This window comes from Pteropus alecto, unplaced genomic scaffold (genome assembly GCF_000325575.1).
Source record: "Pteropus alecto unplaced genomic scaffold, ASM32557v1 scaffold57, whole genome shotgun sequence".
In the NCBI taxonomy this organism is placed as follows: domain Eukaryota; kingdom Metazoa; phylum Chordata; class Mammalia; order Chiroptera; family Pteropodidae; genus Pteropus; species Pteropus alecto.
In genome coordinates, this window is record NW_006442508.1 from 2,546,889 (window position 1) to 2,569,183 (window position 22,295).

Here is a 22,295-nt window from a genome sequence, read left to right on the forward strand (position 1 = left end):
TCTCCAGCCACTCCTCCTTGACACCAAACCCAACCTACTCAGCTCAAGACTTCATTTCAATGTACCTCTTTGATTTTCTAATCCTATTTTGGTCTGCACAGATGTTTATCTTGCTTTTGAGCCTGGTTTTTATCTTTTTGTTTTGTCTTTGTACTATATCCATCACTGCTACAATCTTGGATAGAGGAGATACATCAAACTATGAACAGACTATGCTACCTTGACTGGCAAGTACTACTGATAACTTCTTAATTGACTTTTATTACTAAAGTATTTGGCTGCACTCGTCAGTATTGATTATTCACTCTACCAAGGAATCAATAGACTCCTCAGACTGTCCTCCAAATTTCAGTGTTCCCTCTTGGATGTTTTACTTTTCACCTTTAGGTCTCCTATCTTCTCATGTAATATTTCTTCATGTGAGATCTCATCAATCCCTTGCTTTTAGCTTGGAGCTATACTTGTTAACTTCTACACATGTATCAGCATCCCACAATCTCTCCCTGTGAAATCCAAGTATTTCTGCCTTGTGGCCCAGATGTAGCTCCCAACCCTCTGTTTTAGTAAGTTGTATCACTTAGTAAACTCAATTAGCCAAGTGGAAAACCAATAATAATCCTAGATGATCTTTTTCTTCCTCACCCACATGCAATCAATTACTAAGTCCTAAATCTCTGTTCTCTTAATCCTCCCTGCAACTGTCTTGGTTCAGATCCTCATCAATGCTTATTTGGACTACTGTCAATAGTATCAACTGGTAACTCTGTATGCATCTCTTTCCTGCCTTCATTCATCTTCTGAAATGGCATCAGAATAATCCAGAAAAAAGTATAAATTCGTGAGCATGAAAAAAACCCATGACCTAACCCATGTCCATCTTTCTAGGCCTGCATTCTGTTATTACCTGCCAAGTTACATGCAGGTCTCAAATGTACCTTGCTGTTTTATATGTTTATACCTTTTCAGTATTTAACTACATTTCACAGACAGTTTGGGAATGGGGAAAAGCAATGCAATAAGCAAGTTAATGTATACAAACTAGCTCTGCGATTATTCAAAAAGGAAGTCAAATGTTTTTATTTTTATTTCATGTTTTAACTCCCCAGTTTCTAGGTAGAAGATTACTCAAAACTAAGAAAGATAGAATGTGAGCTGGGTAAACTAGACACATATCAACTATGTAAAGTGGGAGGTTTTAAAGGCTCTCTTTATTCCCTTATTCCCTGAATGTTACAATTGAGACATGGAACATCTTTACAATATACCTTAATATTGTATCTTAATCTTTTTATTAACATTTCCCTGATTAGTCTTAAATTCATAATAAGTCTTAGGTCTTATCTTCTTATTTACAAAATTCAGTTCAAAGTCTGGTAGATAAAATGCACACAATGAATAAATGTCAATTGTTTGAATCGACAACCAAAATAATTCTAAAGCTAAATTCATGAAACATCACAAAATAATCTCCAAATGCTTTAAAACCAAGGCATTTAAAAATTGCATTTTAATACTTTAAAACCAAGGTGATGAGAAACATTCTCAACAGAAATTAAATAATAAACTTGGGTTTCTCAAAAAGTTCAGTTTCCAAGTTCCACATGACAAAGCAAGGCTGTTGATTATATTGAAAATTGCAAAGTTCCACGTTGGCAAGCTACTTGACTAGTCCAAGTAGACTAGGTACTTGGAAAAGATAATTTTGAAGGAGAATACTGACTAAACAAAAACAACAAAAAAAAGGCCCTGATCAGTAGATTTCTTATTTTTCCATGAGTGAAAGCATATTTCAACTAGGAAAATTCAGTTAGTATAACATATTACTGTTTCTGTCAATATTACTTGCTAATATACTAAAGCTAACCAATAGTTAGAAATTATGTTATAATTAAATCAATATCAAATAGATCATTATATGAAGAAATTATAGCAGTAATTGTGATCAATTCTCTCTCCCCTCCAATTTCTATGGTCTTTAAAAAATTAGATTCAAATTGGTGCAGATCACTACATTTCTAATATGATTTTTAAAATATTTTCTATATTTAAGCGCCTTCTAACTTATTTAATATAAACCTCAAATATTAAGTATCAAAAATTAAATTATACCAGTAACCGAAGCTAAACTTTTTCAAAGCACCAAATTTACCCAGAAGGAATTCCATATTTCACCAGAAAAGGCTGAATATTATTACCATAAAACGCCAACAAAAGTGGATGTCAGCAACTTCATGCTAAACATCTGTGTTACATTTCCATAGCAGAATGCTTAACATATACATTATAAACCGTCATAAATCAAAACTGCAAAAGAAAGACAAAAATAAAAACTTACAGCCCCTTTGCAGTAAAGACGTAACTTCCCAGATGGAGTGCGAACAATCACTGACATTCTTTTTCTAGCACTGAAAGAAAAGGTTTTCCATTATGTGTCATCATCCTGAGTATGTGCATATATATGTTTGTCATGCCTCACATATTTTAATATTCACAATGAAGAAATAAATTTTACCAAATTATGAGTCCTATCCTTCCACATATATAAACTATCCTCTGAGTATACAGTTGGGTACCTTTGAAAGTTACATTATGTTTTTTAAAGCATCAGGGTACCAACTACTGCTCTAGAGGATAATTTACAAAACAGCTCCCTAGAAACCTGCAGGAGTTAGTACCCACCAGGTTAGGGGAGAGTTCTGGTTCAATGAGTTCAAATTTAAAAAACATTTAAGCCAGTATCTTTCAGGATGAATTGTATGTTATAGCTTTTATTAAAAACAGAAATGATAACCAATTTTAAGTACATACCCAATCACATATAAAGGCAAACATTAGCACTTTAAAACTGACTTAAGCATTCAAAACTATTGTTTTTAAATTACTATTAGCAAACCACTGGAACTGTGTAAAAAACCTAATTTATATTACAAAGCTAAGCTAAGGAGCACAAACATTTTAATACTGTGTTGATGATATAAACAGTTTAATAAAAACTGTTAGTCAAACATACAACATCTTTCAAAGCATTAGCAAAGACACAGCAAATAACACTGAGGAGAATGAACTGGTATACCATTGTGTAGGACAGGTCTCGTTTGGAACCTAGCGTGTATAAATATTCTTTCCAGAAATCAGGGGGAAAAAAGACTTCTCAAGAGTCTGTATCTATTTTGCTTTACCTTATAATGTTCTGCTGCTAAAAAATTCAGACGAGTTCAATATTAAGTTGCATTTAGAAATGGTGCCACAGCATATAGCCAAGAGTTATTTCAGAGGTATCTAGACATATTTAGTCCTCTTTCCATCTATAAACTCCATTGTACAGTGATGCTCCACAGAGTGGTACTTTGGTCAATGACAGACTACATATATGATGGTGGTCCCATAAGATTATAATGGAGTTGAAAAATTCCTATCACCTACTGAAGCCATCATATTGTAACAGTGCAACACATCACTCACCTGTTTGTGGTGATGCTGGTGTAAACAAAGGGCTGCCAGTCATAGCACATACAATTATGTGGAGTACATATTTGATAATGATGATAGATGACTATATTATTAGTATATTTATCATACTATACTTTTTATAGTTATTTTAGAGTGTACTCTTTCTACTTATTAAAAAAGTTCGCTGTAAAACATATGCCATGTTATACTGCCAGCAGCCTCATATATCCTGTGTTTATTGCATCTCTTGATTGCATATTTTCTTGTACTTGATTTAATCTCATGTTGTTTTGCTCATCAGGGCCCCTAAGCATTCAGACAACAATGAAATCACCTAATAATGCATTTCTCAAAACACATCCCTGTTGTTAAGTGATGCAAGTCCATATTAGTACTTCCAATCTCCAACTCTGTGCTTTAGAAATACATTTAGTTGGATATTCTGAAATTTTAATGACCTCTGTATACTCTTTCTCAGTTCTTCTGGAGTCATGCTTCTCTGAATCTAGCTTTGATGATAAAGTCCCAAACTCATCAACTTCCTTGCTCTTCTCTTTTCGTGGTAAAACTCCCAAACCCTGGGTAAATGGGAACCTTTTCTGTGGTATCTCGGAGTAAGTGGACCTTGCTGAAGAAAAGTCATCCAGCCACAGTGATTAGTAAATACATGAAACCAATGCCAACTGGATGCTCCATAGTGCCCAGTAACCCATTAAATTCTTCTAACAAGCTTGCTCTCTCACTGTCTGCAGGACTATGAACACCTACTCCATTCTCCAAGTCTCCAGTGTACCCTAGTCATGCCAGACCCTTTGAATTTTTGCAGTTCGCCTTCATGGAAGCCTCAGACAAGAAATCCCTGTCCTTTCTGCCCTTAAAGCCTACGTATTCATCCACTGTGCGCCATCTTTTCTGTCTCTTTTCTGATACAATAGAGAAAATATTTGTTTTCCTATTACTTTTGCTATGAATCTTTTCTCATCCCACTTTCTTAATAACCTCACTCCCAAAGTTATGTGCTTCCCCCTCATTCTTCATCTTCTCCTTCCAGAGTAGATCCTTCTCATCGGTTATTTAAATGTGTACTAGTCTCTCTCCTATGAAACTCACTCCAAACAGCCCTCCCCACATTGAGCAACATCCCCTTTCAACTCTCTCCCTATAAGCCTTCACCGCTCATCTTTCAAAACAATCACTACATACCCTGTCTCCATGTTTTTACCCTTTACTCTCCTTCCCATCAGGCTTCTCTCCTCACCATTCTACAGAATGGCTAAACCCAACCCATACTTTTCAACCTTCCTCTTATTTGACCTTGCAGCAGTTTCTGACACAGATGACCACTCTCTCCTCGAAACTATCTTCTTCTCTTGGCTCTGTGTCATTATCCTTTTTACTCTCTACTTCTCTAACCACAAAGTGACCTCTCTTGCTGATTCCTCATTTTCTAACCAACGCTTAAAAGTTGGAATTACTCATAGTTCAATTCTCAGTCTTTCTTGTTTCCCTCATTCCATATTTTACATCCAGGAGACCCAACTCATCTTCATGGCTTTAAATACCATTTATAGGCCCATGACTACCAAATTACATTTCAGCCACACACTTCTCTTTGATGCTCCAGGCTCAGCTACCTACATCAGACACCTCCATTTGTATATCTCACAGGCATCTAACTCTTAATGATTCAAACATCTCATCCTTCACATCTGCTCCTATTCCTGATCTTCCATCTGTGTAAAGGGTACCTCTATCCACCTAGCTGTTCATGCCAGAGGCTCTAACCCCTTCTTCCTCTTTCCACATCCAGTCCATCCCAAAGTCTCTTGACATCCCTTAAAATGTATCTGGATTTTTATCAACTTCACTTTATTTCTACTATCATCATCTTAGTCTAAGCCACTAATGTCTTTCACAGAGACCTTTGATAACACCATATTTACTTTTCTCACTTTCATCCTTAAGCCTACCCCCACCCATCATAGCATCCTGAAAAAGTTTAAGTCTTTAACTTTGCTTTTTCTTTTAAAAAAAAATTTAATGAAATTTATTGTGGTGATATTAGTTAATAAAATTATATAGGTTTCAAGGCTTTATTTTTTTTTCATGGCACTTATCACTTAGCATAGTGCTTCTAAGTGAATGTTAATAAACAAATATATCTAAATATTAATTGATATACTATTTAAAATATTTTGTAATACAAGGAGACAGAAAAAACAGTCATTGTGACATGAAAAAAAGAGATAGGGATGCTCTTTAGAAATATGCTGTTATAATTAATCATCCAAGTTCTTATGCATTTTCCCTTAAGTCTTTCAGTGCATACAAGAAAATAATGTTTAAATAAAAAGTTAGAGAGACCCTCATTACTTTTGATATTAACCACTGGCATGTGGTCACACTCAACCAAGATAGCAACCAAAGCTGGCAGAGAAAAGAAAATGCCTTTCCTAGTCAGTGTACAAGCTTGCCTTATGTAGGAGAAAGTTCAAGAAAAAAGGTGGATACTTATTTCCTTGAGCAGCAGTGCCATAGCCTTGAAGATATTTTTAAGTGTCCTATGAATGGTGATGCAAGAGCCTTTTATCTGTAGCTGAGGCCGATTTGCCTCAAGAATGTAGGTTAGTTGAAAAACTACATAGTCATGAAGGAATAAAAAGCCAAAAACTCATAGAGATATCACTGATTATAATTATAAGGCCTCTATTATTTGACCTTAAGAAATCAAGTTAAGATAACTTCTTTGCTTTCTGCTTTTCCTATTAGATGACAACTGGTTTTATACCTAAGAGAGAGATGGATATGTTTTCTAAAATCCAAAGACAATTAGATATAATGAGCACATAAATAGAATGGTGGGTTTCTAATTTTGATTCATCTTCACTCCCCATAAATCTTGGCCCCTCTAAGTAGAACCAAGTTTCTAGATCACCAGCCATAAGACTCCTAGTCCTATACCCCATGTCATGATGTAGAGTGTGTCATGTTAAAAAATATTTTGACACTATCTTCAGAAACCATACCTTGTAACATTTCTGAAGCTATTTAAGATTTATCTATAGCTATGATAATTTAAAACTGTACCTAAGATGTTCATTTAATATTTTGTTTAAATAATTTAGTTAAATAAAAATAAGCATACTTCCTAATTATTTAAATGGGAAAAATAATGATAGAGATTTATTTCATTTGCACAAATCACAGGAGAGATATTTTACCTTGTAAACTCCAGGACATTGAGCAATTCATATCTTTCTTCTTGCCCCAGCTATGAAGAAAAGGAATACGTAATTACACAAGTTGCAAATATCTTTGGCTTCTTGGAAATAAACCCTAGTTATAAAATTTTAATGTAAAAACTGTCAACACAAACAAATCGTCTCTTCTGAAATATATCATCTATAATTAAACTTATTAACTTCCAGGTTAAGACAGAAGATTAGCCATACATATTTAATTTCTGTCCTTCCCAAAGCCCCTCTAAAACTATAGTAAACACTTAAGAAGGAAAAAACTTGTTATGGCAGGAAAATAAGAAAAGAGACAACAGCACTAGAAATTTGGAAGCTAGAAAAGAGATCAATGAGTGGTATCTTACTTTGCAGATACAAGGCCAAATTCTACAGAAGCCATGGGAAGAGCTGAGAACCAATCAGATTTGTACCACATAATCCTTAAAACGCTTAAGAAGTGAAAAACTAGATAGCTCTAGAACTGTGAGGTAAAAGAGGGACTTAAAATGGGGAGGACTGGGTAAGAGCTACTTGAAAGCAGCTCTGAGAACTGAACCTTCTGGCACAGTGGCAGAAGACCAGAGGTTTTACTCTATAAAGGGCGAAATATAGGATCTTTTGTCTAGAAGTTGACCAGCACAGTTGAAGATATGGCATTGTTATATTCATATTAAATGCTGGGCCTCCAAACCCCCACCTACCCAGTTCCCTACATTGTGGCAGCCAGACTTTTCTAGGCAGAAATTCAAAGATTACTTTCTGGGGAATCCAATAAGCCCAAGAGAAGACCTAAAGGAACATATACTACATAATCCCCCCAGGCCACTCTAGAGTGAAGCTCAGTGTTGGCAAATACCCTCTTATGCGCAGAATGGTCATATCAGCTTTTAAGTTCCTCACTCTTAACCACAAGAATCCCAAAGGTTAACAGACGTCTAAGGAAAGCCATTAACATGGAACACAGACATCCAACACAAACAGCTAAAAGCAGCTAGAGGAAAGACAATTCAAAGATAAAACTTGATGCCGACCCATGGAGTTTCAGCTTCTGGGTTTCCTGATGGGCTCAGGGGGCTGGTGAGCAGGTCCTGGATGCCTCTTCGCTTAGTTTCAACACCAGATTAAAGTGGTTTGTCACATGCTTCACATGTGGCATTTTCTGTTCTATCATTGGAATTGCACTGCTATGGCTTCCTGATGACATAAAACTTTTTGCATGGTTTTATACTCTTGAAAATATTGTTAAATTAGCCAGTATATGCTTTTTAAGGGGACCCATGAAGAAAATGTTCAAAACAATAAGGTTGCTTGTAAAAATTATTATGTTTTTGTGATTAATATATATATCCAGTGTGCTACTCTTTGGTGGTATAGGAGATTGGCCTTATTATTCTATATAGTGCAGTTCTTATCAAAGACCTGGTATAGTCTATCATACATCCCACATGCAAGGGATGCAGTAAATGCTATTCTTTTCTCCTAAGTAGAAAATGAGAAACTTTGAAAAAGAACATTTGAAAGTTGATGTTTTTAAATTAAACTTCAAAAAACTATCATTCCTATCAGAAAACTAACATTAGTATGACATTCATGAAACAAGAACAGGATACTATTAAAAAAGAAATATTTAAAGAACGAAAAAAGCTTCTGGTCATCAAAAACATGATAGCGAAAATGAAAAAAAAATCAATAGAAGACTAAGAAGACAAAGCTGAAGAAAACTTCTAATAAGTAGAATAAAAAGGCAAAGATCTGAAAGCAGGAAAGATAAGTTAAAAGATTATTTCAAGAATTTTTTATTTTTATTTATTTATTAGTTTATTTAATTTATTTTATTAACACCTACAGCACCTGCTATTCCTACGTGGTTTCCCATCCAAGTACTAACCAGGCCCGTCTCTGCTTAGCTTCTGAGATCAGATGAGATCGGGGACATTCAGGGTGGCATGGCCGTAGACCAGTTCGAGAATTTAAAAGAGAGAACAGAGCAAAAAGAGGAAAGAAAAATGGAATCATTCAAGAAAAATTTCCAGAACTGAAGGATAGCATATCAATTTCCAAATGGAAAATGGTCCACCCAAAGTTCTGTATAATGGGTTAAAATAGTCCCACTAAGGCACACGATTATAAAATTTAAGAACTAGAACAAAAAAGATCCCCAGAGAGTGGGGATGGGGGGTGGAGGTAAGTCACAAAAGATATGGGATCACAGTGGCTTCTGATTTCTCAATTAAGTGTACTGGAAGCCAGAAGACAGTGGAACAATCAAAATTCTTAAGGAAAATGATTTCACCCTGGAATTCTATATTCAGCCAGATTATTAATTATTAAGTGTAATGGTAGGATAAAAGTGTTTAGACTTGAAAGGACTAAAAAGTAAATAACTCCACATGCATCATTTCTCAAGAAGCCACTAAAGAATGTGCTCCACAAAAACAAAAGAGTAAACAAAGAATGAGGAAGACATGAGATTTAAGAAACATAAGATCTAGCATAGGACAGATGTAAAGAAAGTCCCCAGGAAGATAGGAAATTGATTCCAGAGTGACAGCTGTGAGCAAGTTGTGACCTATGAACCAGTACATCATAGAGCCCTTAGAGTCAGGGGCTGGTTTGTTGAGGGCTATCGCTATTGTGTCCTCTGCTCTGCAACAGTTTTTTAACCTGATAAAATGGACAGATTATGTGTTCCATCAAAACTAAGAAAGAAGATTTAAGACACAGGAGTAGTGCAAAACAGGAGAAAATCAAAAGGAATTTCAAAATGGCATAGTGGCAGGCCTTAGAACAAAACTGGCCCAGACCAAGGAGAATGGAGGAATTCAAGAGGGATGTCTCAAGAATATAACTGTCAACTGATAGATCATTTGATACTAGTGTACTGAAAAAGTATGGGACAATTAGTAATAGATAAAAAGAAAATTAAGCAATTGAAAAAAGATTGGTATTTATCTTTAAGAAATAAAGAAAAAAATATTTTCAGGAAATAATTTTATGTCAGAAAACAAAATTAAAACAAGAGAATAATTACTGACTACAACAATGCTCAGCTATGAATACTGGTATGGGCATAATAAAATAAACAGTACAGAATTATTTTTAATGATATAATTTATAAACAATAAAGTACATGGACCTTAAATGTACAGTTTGATGAAAACTGTATAGTTTGATAAAGGCATATTTGGTGTAACCATCACCTCAATCAGGATACAGAACATTCTCATCACTCCATAAATTCCTTTGTGTCCTTTTTCAATCAATCTTCTCCCCGACCCCAAAGCAACCACTATTCCAAATTTTATCACCACAAATCATTTTTGCTTAATCTCAAGCCTCATATAAATGAAATTAAAGAGTATGCACTCCTTTGTGCCTGGTTTTCTTTTTGCTTAACATAATGTTTTTGAGATTTATCCATGCTGTTGATGAATCAATTATTCTTTCCATTTTATTGTTCAGATAACCCATTGTATGAGTACATCAAAATGTTTATCCATTGTCCTGTTGATGCACATTTGGTTTGTTTCCAGTTTTGGGCTACTGTGAATAAACTTGTGATGAACATGCCATTAGACATCTTTTTGTGTATAATACTTTCATTTCTCCTGGGAAACTACAAGTACAATCGCTGGGTCAGGTGCATGTTTATATGTTTTAGGAAACTCTAAAAGGTTTTCCAAAAGGATTGCATCGTGTTATACATCTACTAGCAATACCTGGGTGCTCCATTTGCTCTCTATTCTCAATGTTTTTAATTTTAGCCCTTTTGGTGGTATGCAGTGGTATTTCATTGTGATTTTCATTTTCATTTCCCTGATGATTAACAATGTTTTTTCATGTGTTCATTGAAAACGGGATCTTCTGAATACTTGTTTAACCAAAAATTGTAATATAATTACAATAACATTGGGAAAAGATGGTGAGTCACAAGAGATAAATCTTCACTTAACTAATAGAATAGAAAGTTAATAGATATGCCTGAAATTAAAAAATTAAAACATGTATCGTTAATCACACATTTTTTGAAAATATGCGTAAATGTCTGATAAAAGAGGTAAAAGAATAGAAAGTGGTTGCTTCTGGAGAGGTGAACTGGAGTAGGGAAAACCTCTATTTTATTAAGAGTCTTTTAGTAGTATGCATATTATCTCTGAGGCTATGCATATGTACTTTGATGCAAAAAACACAAAAATAAATAACTTACTGAATCTATAATCACTGAGTCAGGTGTTCTTCCAGTGAAAACAAAATTCAGTTGCTTAGCTGCTCGGACCAAGGCTCCCTCATCTGTTTTAGGAAAACAGGTGAAAGCAAATACATGGTGAAATAAAAATTATTCCCGATGCAAGAGAAATACATTACTATAATACAATTTACATCACAATGTCAAGGAATGAGTAGAATAATCTCAAGAATCTAAGATAGGTATAGACCTCAGAGTCATATTTCTGAAGAGTAAGTCTCAGTCACAAACAGGAAGGAAAATTTAAATGTACCCTTTAGGCCAGCATATTCTCCAGAATACTCTTTTTAAAATGAATGACACAAACTCCTTTCTTAAGTTTTATGCTTTTCCTTCTAAAACACTGGTTGTAAAAAAACTAATACTACTAATTGAGAATTCAATTTAAATGGATATAAATGAATTAATGCTTTATTGTATCACATATTATTTACCTAATCACCATGGTATAGCAAACCTTGTTGCTCAGGGTAGGGTGTGAGATAAAAGAACATTTACACAGTTTCTATTGCAACAATATATGATGTTGTTTTTCTTATACTTAGTAGAAATTTGATACATTTTACAAGTTCATAAGTGCTAGTTTAGAATATGGTTCAAAATATTTATAACAAAGTTCTGCAAAGTGTGTTCCTTCTTTCCTAAAATCTTACAATAATCAAATTGACTACCCAGTTTTACATTGAAAACAGGTCTAAAATTAAGCCTAAGTATTAAATACTGATAACTGTGCTAATATATATTTTATGGAATTCCTTCAAATGTGTAAACTGTTCTCATCCAAATAAATACACACCAAGCTCCTTGATTACCATTTCCAAAAGTGGAAAGCAAAATTGCTGTTTTAAAATGTATACTATTTAGGCAAACAGATTATTCTTTTTCTGTTTGCTTATGTGCAAAAACAGTTTATGACTAATAGTTTACTATTAGTTTTTTATAAAGAGAAATTATTATGTGACATATTACAAAAATTACATATCCAAAGTTTTACATTTTAACATATATATACACACAGACATATATATGTATACATATATTTACTTCTGAAAGCCAAGGTTTTTCTAATTACTAATTTTTTTGTCTAAGAAATATAACTTGGTTATTTTATTTTTCAAATTAAATTGATTTTTTTCTCGACAATATCAAATTTTAGAACAATTTTCCACCAAAAAACATATCACAATTGCTTCATTTGTACCTGGAGATGCTGCTTGATAAATAATCTTATCACCTTCTCGCTCTGGTACTGCTGTATGACAAACTGCCATCATTGTGAGAAATTCACATATTATAGGTGCAGTTGGCTGTAAGAAATAAACATAATTTAGTTCTTTTCATTTAAACATTTGACACTAATATTACTTTATGTCCATCTATTAAGAGTATGGCTGTTAAACATTGAAGGTGTGAGGTTACAGCCAACTAAGTAGCCAATATCTATTAAGAAGAAAAAATATTTTTAACTAAAATCATTTATTCTTGCACTCTCATTCATTTTCTAAATATTTATACATGGCAACATTGTGCTGTCAAATAGAAATAATATAGTAAAAAGGGTAGATATAGTAGATACTATCCTCAGAAGACATGAGAGAAATTCTAAAATGTTCATTTACCTGGCTCTAATTCCTGATCAGATTTAAATTTCAGGCACGTTATCTTGCTGTGGTTCCATTACTTTGGGTTGGAGTGATGATAGCAGGAGATTCCATTTTTGTTTTCCCTCTCTCCAAAAAAGGCAACCTTAACCTGATACATGTTTTACTAAATAAAAAAGAACTGACTGAGCAATTCCTATGTATAGTTGACTCTTACAGCCTAAGGAAGACATAGAAGTGAATCTTTTCTGCAAGGAACTTAGAGTTTATAGGAGAAGAGGAGCCAAATCTTTTAAACATCTGCCTGCCTGTCTGGCTCCTGATAAAAAAAAAAAAATGTCATTCAAATTAATAAAGAAAAAATATTCCTCTATGGTATTGGGCAAAAAAAAAAAAAAAAAAAAGAAAAAAATGAAGTGATTGAAGTGATGGAAAACTAAATCAGAACATTATTTGAAAAAACTGTGTTCAGGCTAGAGTAGACAAAACAGACATGGTCCCTGCCATGTGAAGTTTGACTTGTGGGGAAAACAGAACACAGATAAATACATAGTATTATTTATTTATAAAGTGAAAAGAAGAGAATGTGAAAATATCAAGTAATGTGATTTTGGTGAGATTGTGGTTGTTCTTAAGATGTGATATTTAAACTAATGAGATTTTAGCCTCATAAGGAACTGAGCAGAGAGTTTTCCAACAGGAACCAAACATGACTGAAAAGATCCTAAAGAAGGAAATAATGAAGCGTGTTTGAGAACAGAAAAGAAAGCCAGTGTGGCTTGAGGAGAGAAAGGTAGAGTGGCTCCATGTGAGGTTGGTGACTTAGGCATGGGCCAGATCATGTAACTTTGTAAGTTAAGAGGGAGGTAGCCAGAGAATGGTTTTAAACAAGGAAATGATGGGACTTGATTTCCATTTACATCACTGTAATTGTCTTGTGCAAAAAGAATTGTAAAGGAGTAAAAATGTAAACAAGGAGACTGGTTAGGAGGCTATTATGGTAATTTACATAGAGAATGCTGATAGTCTGGACTTGGGTAGTGAAAGTGAGAATGAAGTGAAGATGACATTCAGCATATATTCTAGAAGTTAATATTGACAGTATTTGATCTAGAGATGGAGAAGGAGGTATCAAAACAACCCTTAAGTTCCTAGAAAGAGTAATACAATAGGTGATGGTGTAATTTACTTAAACTGAGAACATAGAGGAAAGAGGTGGTCTAGGTTTTGTAGATCTTGAAGATAATATTTTGTTGAAACCTTTCTTAAGAAAAAATGGATACAAAATACCCATACGAACACATTGTTAGAGCTCCACCCGGAAGCACGGGTGGTGAGCCCATCTATACTACAGAGGGAGCATATTTTGGGGTAATGAGTTCAAGTTTTGACATACTGAGCCAGAAGTGATTGTAAGAAAAAATTCTGGGGTTTAAATTCCAGGAAACCCTATCATTTGATCTGATGGCATTTTAATAAGTGTCAGTAACTTCATAAGTGGAACGTTCACATTGGGTGGCAGATGTCGAGTTCTTATATAGATTTGGCAGTGGCCTAACATTTTGAACTGGTAATTCATTTCTACGGATATTTTTAAATTATTAATAATGAGTTGTTTCACAGAGTTCTAATATTATTTAACATAAACCATGTTGAAAAGATAGACTATTGATAATGATAATATTAAAAATAAATTTCTAATAACCAGGAATTCATGTTGGCTAAGTACAAACAATTTAGCAATAGATTTTGATAATTATTAAAAATAATCATAAAACTAAAAAAGTATAAATGTGGAAGATAATTCAGAGAAATACTTATTAGTTTTTACTCATTAATAAAAATATAATATTTTTATGTCACTTACATGATTATTTTGGAGATTTTCCAGCAATGATGAATCACTAAATGTTTTTTCATCTCCAAGCTGTGAGCTCTGCCTAAAGGCGGAAAAATGGAGCAAACCTGGTTCATTCATAGCAGCTGATCTATTTATAACGTTTAAAATAAATGATTATTCCTGCAAACCCTTAATGAATATAACATGGAAGTCATTTCTAAATAAGATATCATTCCTCTCATCTCTTTTCCCTCTGCCCTCCTTCATGGTCAGCCTCTTCTTTTGACTGGGTTCCTTGGTAGCCAATGGCTCTTAGGATTTGTAGTGACTAACACTACATGATGACTATATGCCATCAGAGCAAAAGAAAATTTCTCTTCCTCAAATCTTTCTCCTGAACTTCACTCTGATTGGCCCAACCCAGGTCACATGCCCTAGGTCACATGATTTAGATTAAGCCAATCAAGCTCTGACTTGGTCAATTTGACCGAAACCCATAGTCCTGCATTTGGAAAGGATGCTAGGGAGGCAAGTATCACTGAGAAGGTCTACAACATACACATTATTTCATTTAATCCTCCTAACAATCCCATGACATGTCAGTTTTTTTCTCTTATAGATGAAAAATAAATAAGACATTACAGATTTCATAATTGACCATAAATGCTATTTCAAGCATCTTAAAATGTGTGAAAAACTTCTGCAGTTTAATGAAAAATAGTATTTTATAGTTCATTTTCCTGGAGTGAAATTATATTGCAGCCATATGAAGTTTAAAAAAGTTAATTTAAAAAATGTAACAAAACTGCTAAAATACCTAGAATTGCATTTCTTCTACTTCCATAATTTTCTTGAGTTTTAAAAATTTTGAGGTTATTATAAAAAGTAATATTAATTCTTTTACTTTAGCCTATAAGATATCTTTATTTGTAGTGACTAACACTACATGATGATCATATGAAATATAAAAATATAAATAAACTGTTATACATTTTATTGCTAACAAATATCTGACATATACATATATTTGTTTTGTATATGTGGAGAATCATAAAAGTGTATGGGATTCTTCTGTGTTGTGGGTACCTTCAGATCAGTGAACATGTTATGTACTACACAAGAAACAAATGGAATCAGAATTGCCTTTGTAATCTAGCTTTTATTAATCTGACCATGCAATTTAATATAAAAATGTTGAGATTCAAAGGAAGAACAAGGAGGAATGTGAAACCTCAAAAATATACTTTGCAATATTCAGTGAAAATATATAGATTTAAGCTTTTGTGCACAGAAAAAAAAACCTCAGAATTAATTCACTGAGGAAAAAAATGTGTCTGATATTAAATAATTGTAATACAGAAAGTTTTTAATCACAATTTTTATAGGTTTCAAAGAGTATTATCAACGCCAATGTTCCAACTATTAGAACAATGTTCAAGAGTTTCATATTTTAAAGCCAGCATTTTAAAAGGAAGGAGAAATCACTGAAGAAAAAAAAAAAAGAATTGAGATAATTGAACATACGCAATATCATCAATGAAATATATTTTCCCATAAACTGGAGGAAGTTAGAATGTTTATAATAAAAGCATGTAGTAGTTTAATAATTCTCAAAATCATAATATAACACAACTTTATTAACATGTAGTAGTTTAGAATTCTCAAAACATCCCTGGGAAGCAGAATAAACACTATTATTATTATTATTATTATCATTTTTATTATTACCGCTTCTCTAGTTTTAAAGATGGAAAGAAAAATCTAAGAACTTTTAAATGACTGATCAACAGGCAGATAAAAAAAATAGCATACGTTTCTCCTCCAAACACTATTATTTCTTAAAAAATAGTTTATTATTTGGGCTCCATAAAATCTCCTTATTATTAAAATGTATTCATTAGTGATTCTTCCTACTTATTTGTTAGATTAATTGAAATGTCAAGAAATATTCACAGTAACATCTTGTATAAAGACGTCTATTTCCTTTCCAAAGAATTCCAGATTGTAAATCTGAAGATATGTCTTATTAATCTCATCGGCAATTCTTTCATTTATAAATCGGTTACCATGATTGATATAAATTTCAAATGCATTTATAGCAAATAACACTAGATATTCAATTGCAATATTTACATGGACACATCTCACTCTCCATTCACCAATGAAGACTTCCACAACAGATAAACGCTATGTAAGAACTCTTCTTCCAGAAAGTAGCTTCCCTTCCAAGAAAATAAAAACCATAAACAACTCATCTGCTAATCACAGAGCCTGAGTTGGATAACTCATCCATGGAGCTCTCACTGCCCCTCTCCAAAATCTTACAAAATGTTCACTGTTAGTAAAAGTAAACAGATAAAACTAGAAGGCTCATGTCATTTCAAAATAAGAACCAACTGCATTAAAAGTAAAATACTTTAAACTGCCAGTAGACAAAACTACACGAACTGCAAACTGCTCGCAAATAAAAATTCAAGGTGACATCATTTTGTCAAAATTTTTTATAGAAATTTTCTAGAGGCACTTTGCTCACAAAGGGACAAAAAAAAAAAATTACAGTTTTTCAAGAAGCTGTAAGGCAGGGAATGTAACATTAAGGTAAGGAGAACAACGGGCAGGTAGCCCACAACGTCTTTGAATTTGCAGCTTTTTGCAGGTTGATTTAAAAGCTATGATTTATAGAAATGATTATTTCCTGATCATACAAAAATGAAGAATTCTCATAGCAATAAAAATTAACAGACAATTCAGAGTGTATATGGCTTAACTGGTATTAGCTATTTTCATATATAACAGTACGGACTATGACATTTTGTAAAATTCAAAATTCATGTCAACATGAGGATTATCAGAAAAAAAAGTTGGGTCCATACTTTTCACCTTAAACTAAAATAAACTGCAGATGGATGAACAATTTAATAAAAGTACTAGAGATATGGGAAAATTTTTACAATAATAGGAGAGGAGTGGAAAAGGCCTAAGTGTCATACATAATTGAGAAAACAAATAGATAAATCTGACTGCATAAGCTGAAACATTTCTGCAGAGCAAAAACTACTGCAAAGTTAAAAGCCAAATGACCAACTGGGAAAAATGATTTTTGATTCATATGTAGAAAGTTAATTTCCATAAAATAATAAGAACTCACAGAAATCCATAAGAAAACAATGAAGTGTAACAAAGAGCAAAGGATATAAACACACGGTTCATAGAGAAGGAAATTTGATTGGCTTTAAATATAAATCCAACCTTATCCCATAATGAAATTAAATTTATCAATTTGACAGAAATAAAGTTTGACAATTGTGTGCTGTTGTGATTATGGAAAAGGTTAAATCAGAGAATGAAACTAGTTCAGCTTCTAAAAAGGGCAATTGAGCAATTTCTAACCACATTTAAAATGCACGTTTCCTTAATCCAGTACTTCCAGTTCTAGGAATTTATATCAGTTATCTATCTACCTGGTGCAAAATGCTGTATGTACAAATTCATTCATTACAGCTCATTTTTAATAGCAAATGATTAGAAATAACTCAAGTTCTATCAAGGATATTGCTTTTAAAAATGTAGTACATCCATGTAACAGAATACTATACAAAAAACAGTTGTTCTTCATGGAATATGAACAAATCTCAAAGCTGCACTGTCAAAAGAAAAGGTGGTACAAAACCGTGTGGTATGCTTCATTTTCTGTAACAGTATGAGTGAAAAAATATATGCATCTATAGATTTGAAAGGATACACTTGAAATTGGTTACACAGGCTGCCTTCAGGAGGAGAATAGCAGGCTTTAAGACAGGAAAGGGAAGAAATCTTCTCTTTACACATTATGAATTTGTAATATGCATTATAAACTTAAAAAATAAATCAAATTTAAATTAAAAATTAAAAACAAGAACAAAATCCATCTCAGCCACCTGAAATATATACACACCCTGTGTACAAACTAAATGTACACATTACACACATATACACACTATATACATGTACACACAAAGAAGACAAAAGGCAGTGTGATTGTAGAGCACCGTTTTTTGAAAGGGTCTGCATCTCCTGCTTTTAAATGGTGCTATTGGTTCCAAATCAAAATTCCTTAGAGGGTAACTTAATTTTTAAAAATACATTTGTTATTTAGAGTCAGGTCCAGTCAAGTTCAAGAATACAAACAAGTGACTGAATCCAATGATATATTTGTTGGATACTGGTTTTAACCAAAGTAATGAGACTTGTTTTTTTCATGTGGCTCATAGTATTTCCATAGGCAATTATAAAAGAGGAGTTCCAAAACATTCTCTGAAACAGCTGCCTCATTGGAATAAATAAATTACCTGTCAAATTGACTGCTTTGAAGACTAACACTAATTTGGATGCGATATATCTCATTACTACGCAGTCACACCTGGAAGAATTTTTTTAGGAGAGCCTAGCTGTTATAGCAGAATAAAGAAATACTACTCATTCCATATGTAATTATATACCAGAATGAAATGAGAAAATAAACAAGACCAGAAAATAGTACTATCCACTAATATTATGATAACATTAAAAATCACAGTGAAATGAGTAAGCACAGAACACTTTAAGGTAATCCTTCTGGGGGATCATCCTCACTAGCATTAACTTAAAAAAAAAAACTTATCAGAAAAAATAATGTGAACTATATTAAATGGTTAAGAAAAACAAAAATGTTATCTGGAATTTGCTTCAAAATAATAGTGAGGGGAAGGTACAGATTAATAGAAATTGGTATTGAGTACATACTATTGAAGTGATTGGATTGTACATTTGTCTTTTGTTTATACTTGAAATTTTCAATAATAAACATTACAAAAAATGGTCATGGAAATGAATAGTTTTGGAAAATAACCATATCTCAGGGCTACATGAGTGCTGAGAATAAGATTTTTTTCCTTCAATGATAGATTTTTAATAGAAAGAATTAATCTGTAAGGTTATATGTTAACTTATGGTACTTGGCAACAACAAAAGAGTATATCAACTTTGGTGTAAGTGGCTACTGGTTGGGAAATAATTTTATTTCTGTAAATTATTTATAATAATATATTTGCATAGAGCTACAGCCATTATACAATTATCTTTAATGTCGAGAGAGTATGTTTGAAAGGTTTACTATGTTACAGGTTTGCCTTCAAATTCAACTAAATGTAAAATAATCTATATACATTTGTGTTAAATATTATATGCTTTTTTAACTTGACATTTTTGTGGTGAATACGGTTCAAGTAGGACAGTAAAATATATGTAGGCCACAGGTTTTATATTTGGAAGTCAATGAATGTCACATTGAAAAGTGAAGCTGCTGACAGATAGGAATGAACTTTCAGATTTTGGACATACAGCCATCACATGCTCTAGTTTACCCCTGAAGTCCGCAGCATGATGTGGTCAGGGCCTGGAGCACAGGATTCAATCAGGATCACATTTTTGATACTGGTTTCATCGGCAACACAAAACCAATTGGATGAGGTTGGAGGATGCCAGCTTTATGAATTTGCAAAATTGTCTCCCCTTTCCCCCATGCTAACTTTTCTCACATCTGCTCTTGCTACTTTAACACAAGAAAGAAACAAAGAAAAAATAAAATGACTGTGAACAGTGAATTTGCGCTCTAAAATCAGATATTCTCCAAAGTTCTTTAAAGTCTCTAGGAGAAGTCTACAGTGAGCAGCACTAACTTTGTAACCAGGCCAAGCGAGGTTTTAACTCTGACTCCCATATTTACTGGTTGTATACTTTGACGCAAGTTACTTATTAGCTTTTTTGTCTAAATTTCACCAACTTTAAAATAGTCATGTCAATTACAACTCCTCAAATATGTCATGAGGATTAAGTGAGAGACACTAGAGCTAACACTCTCTGTGAGCTTACTCTGTCCAAATACTATTTTAAGCTCTTTCAAAACAGAACTCAATATCCACAACCTCTCTATGATGTCCACATTTTAACACATGAGGACAGGCAGGCAGAGAGATTAGGTAACTTGTTCAAGGCCACCAGGAGAATTAGGATATGTATTTGGGTGGTCAGAATTCAAAGTCTGCATCCTTGACCACTGCTTAGGACCCAGGACACAACAGAAGCTCAATATGATCTGTTTCTTCATCTTCGCAGGCCTACAGGTAACGATTTGATAAGATAGGGAATCCAAGCATATACTTAAATAAAGCTCACTATATTATAATAGGGGCAAAAGCTTTTCCTAATGTTTATTTTTTAAAATATCATTAATATCTAAGTTTATCAAGTAGAATTGTACAATTTATGAAGAAGCTGGCATTTTTTCATTTGGACTTAACTCATTTAGAATATCAAATTTTCCAAAAGGGTGTTTTACAAAAGGAAATCATTAAACTAGTTAAAATAACATCCTCTTTCTAACAATGATAAAAGTCATGAAACACCTCTATTAAAAGTAGGATATTTTAAATGACCTGAATAAACAATTTTTAACACTTCCATTTAATCTTAATAAAAATATGATAAATGTAATTTCCTTCTCTCAAGAACGAATGAGTTATATTAGAAAAATGTGTATTAATTCTACATTAATGAACAGTTTAAAATTAGCAAAATTATCTTAATGACATAGAAAAACATATAAAGAAATACAATAAAAATTTTAACTATTTATAAAAAAGAATTTTAACTATTTTCTTAAGAGATTAAATGTAAGGAAATATGTCTACACCATTAAACTTGAATTATTCATAAACAGTAAGATGCTTTGGCACATTTAAAAAAATATTGAAGATCATTCAGTTGAGTGTAGGTGTTGAAATGCATGACACTCCAAGCAGTGACCTTAAATGTGATGACCCATCAGTTATCCCATGAACTATACAACCGCCTCTGTCATTAACTCTAGGTATCATTAAGTTTACTGCAAATTGTTACCAAATATCCACTTTACTGAAATAAAATCCAAGTTGAAAAATATAAAAAGTTATTGGACTTCCATGCATATTGGAAATATGGCTTAATCATAAAACACATATGTAACCTGACAATAAAAACATAACCAGTTATCGAGCCACAGTGTTTTCTACAATTACCAGCATTAAAAGAACCTGTTTCCTCAAATTCCACTTGCCACCAAATCATGATGAATTATAAAAATATCAAAATAAACATACCATTCTAAATGAAAATGTAAATCTACAGAGGTGGGATTTTACAGTAAAACAAACAAAACCCTCCAAAAGTATTGAAATTTTTAAACCTATAAAATTCCATCTTTAATAATTCTAAAATTAATATATTCCAGTTAACTCTAGCCCTTGGTAGCATAGTCTTTCAACCTTTGTCCCAGACATTTCATTAAAAAAATGTTCATTTTCTAGCTCTCAAAGAGATTCAGCAAATTAATGAAAAGAAATGTAAAGGAAACTTCCACTGGTTGGGTGTGCTTCAGTAGCATCTTTTTGTAGCTCTGTAGAGTACGTACATAGTGGCAGAAGGTGGCAGTGCTGAGCTAAATAACATAAAGCTTCTGGACCTATAACTGAAATCTTAGGTAGTCCACAGCTCAGGAACCCCAAGTTGATCATTACAGACTTTATTATAGATACACAATGTAAAATTGACCAGCCTAACCTTTAAACTAAATATTTATAAAGTGATGAAAGGTTATTCAATAGGAAATCAAGGACATTAAATGAATTTCAACATCTATCTCCGTTATAGCATTGTTACCCTCCCTGATCAGCAATGCCTTTTTTCAAAATTAGTGAATGTGTCTAACAAAACAAGAAAACATACACCTTTTGAAGGAATCAGTGAGACAGAAAGGTCTGTGCAGCTTACCATTCATCAGGGGAGCAGCCATAATCCTCAGGTTCAGGGACATGGCTTCAGAAAGCAAGAGGAGGGACAAAGAGAGGAAAATAATCACAGAAAAGCTG

At 33.1% G+C, this 22,295-nt stretch overlaps 1 protein-coding gene and 1 pseudogene across 8 annotated transcripts in view; both read right to left on the bottom strand.

Moving 5' to 3' along the window:
* Positions 1-22,295, bottom strand: part of ATP8A1 (ATPase phospholipid transporting 8A1) — a 217,299-nt gene that overhangs the window by 110,783 nt on the left and 84,221 nt on the right. For all 8 annotated transcript variants that reach the window (XM_015597587.2, XM_025040218.1, XM_025040214.1 and 5 more), the window contains 5 exons: positions 14,401-14,473; positions 12,134-12,239; positions 10,894-10,976; positions 6,672-6,721; positions 2,336-2,405 (listed from right to left, as the gene is read on the bottom strand). In XM_015597587.2, coding sequence (XP_015453073.1) covers positions 2,336-2,405; positions 6,672-6,721; positions 10,894-10,976; positions 12,134-12,239; positions 14,401-14,473 — 382 coding nt within the window. The remainder of the gene's footprint in view (positions 1-2,335; positions 2,406-6,671; positions 6,722-10,893; positions 10,977-12,133; positions 12,240-14,400; positions 14,474-22,295) is intronic.
* Positions 8,526-8,644, bottom strand: LOC112471623 (annotated as a pseudogene).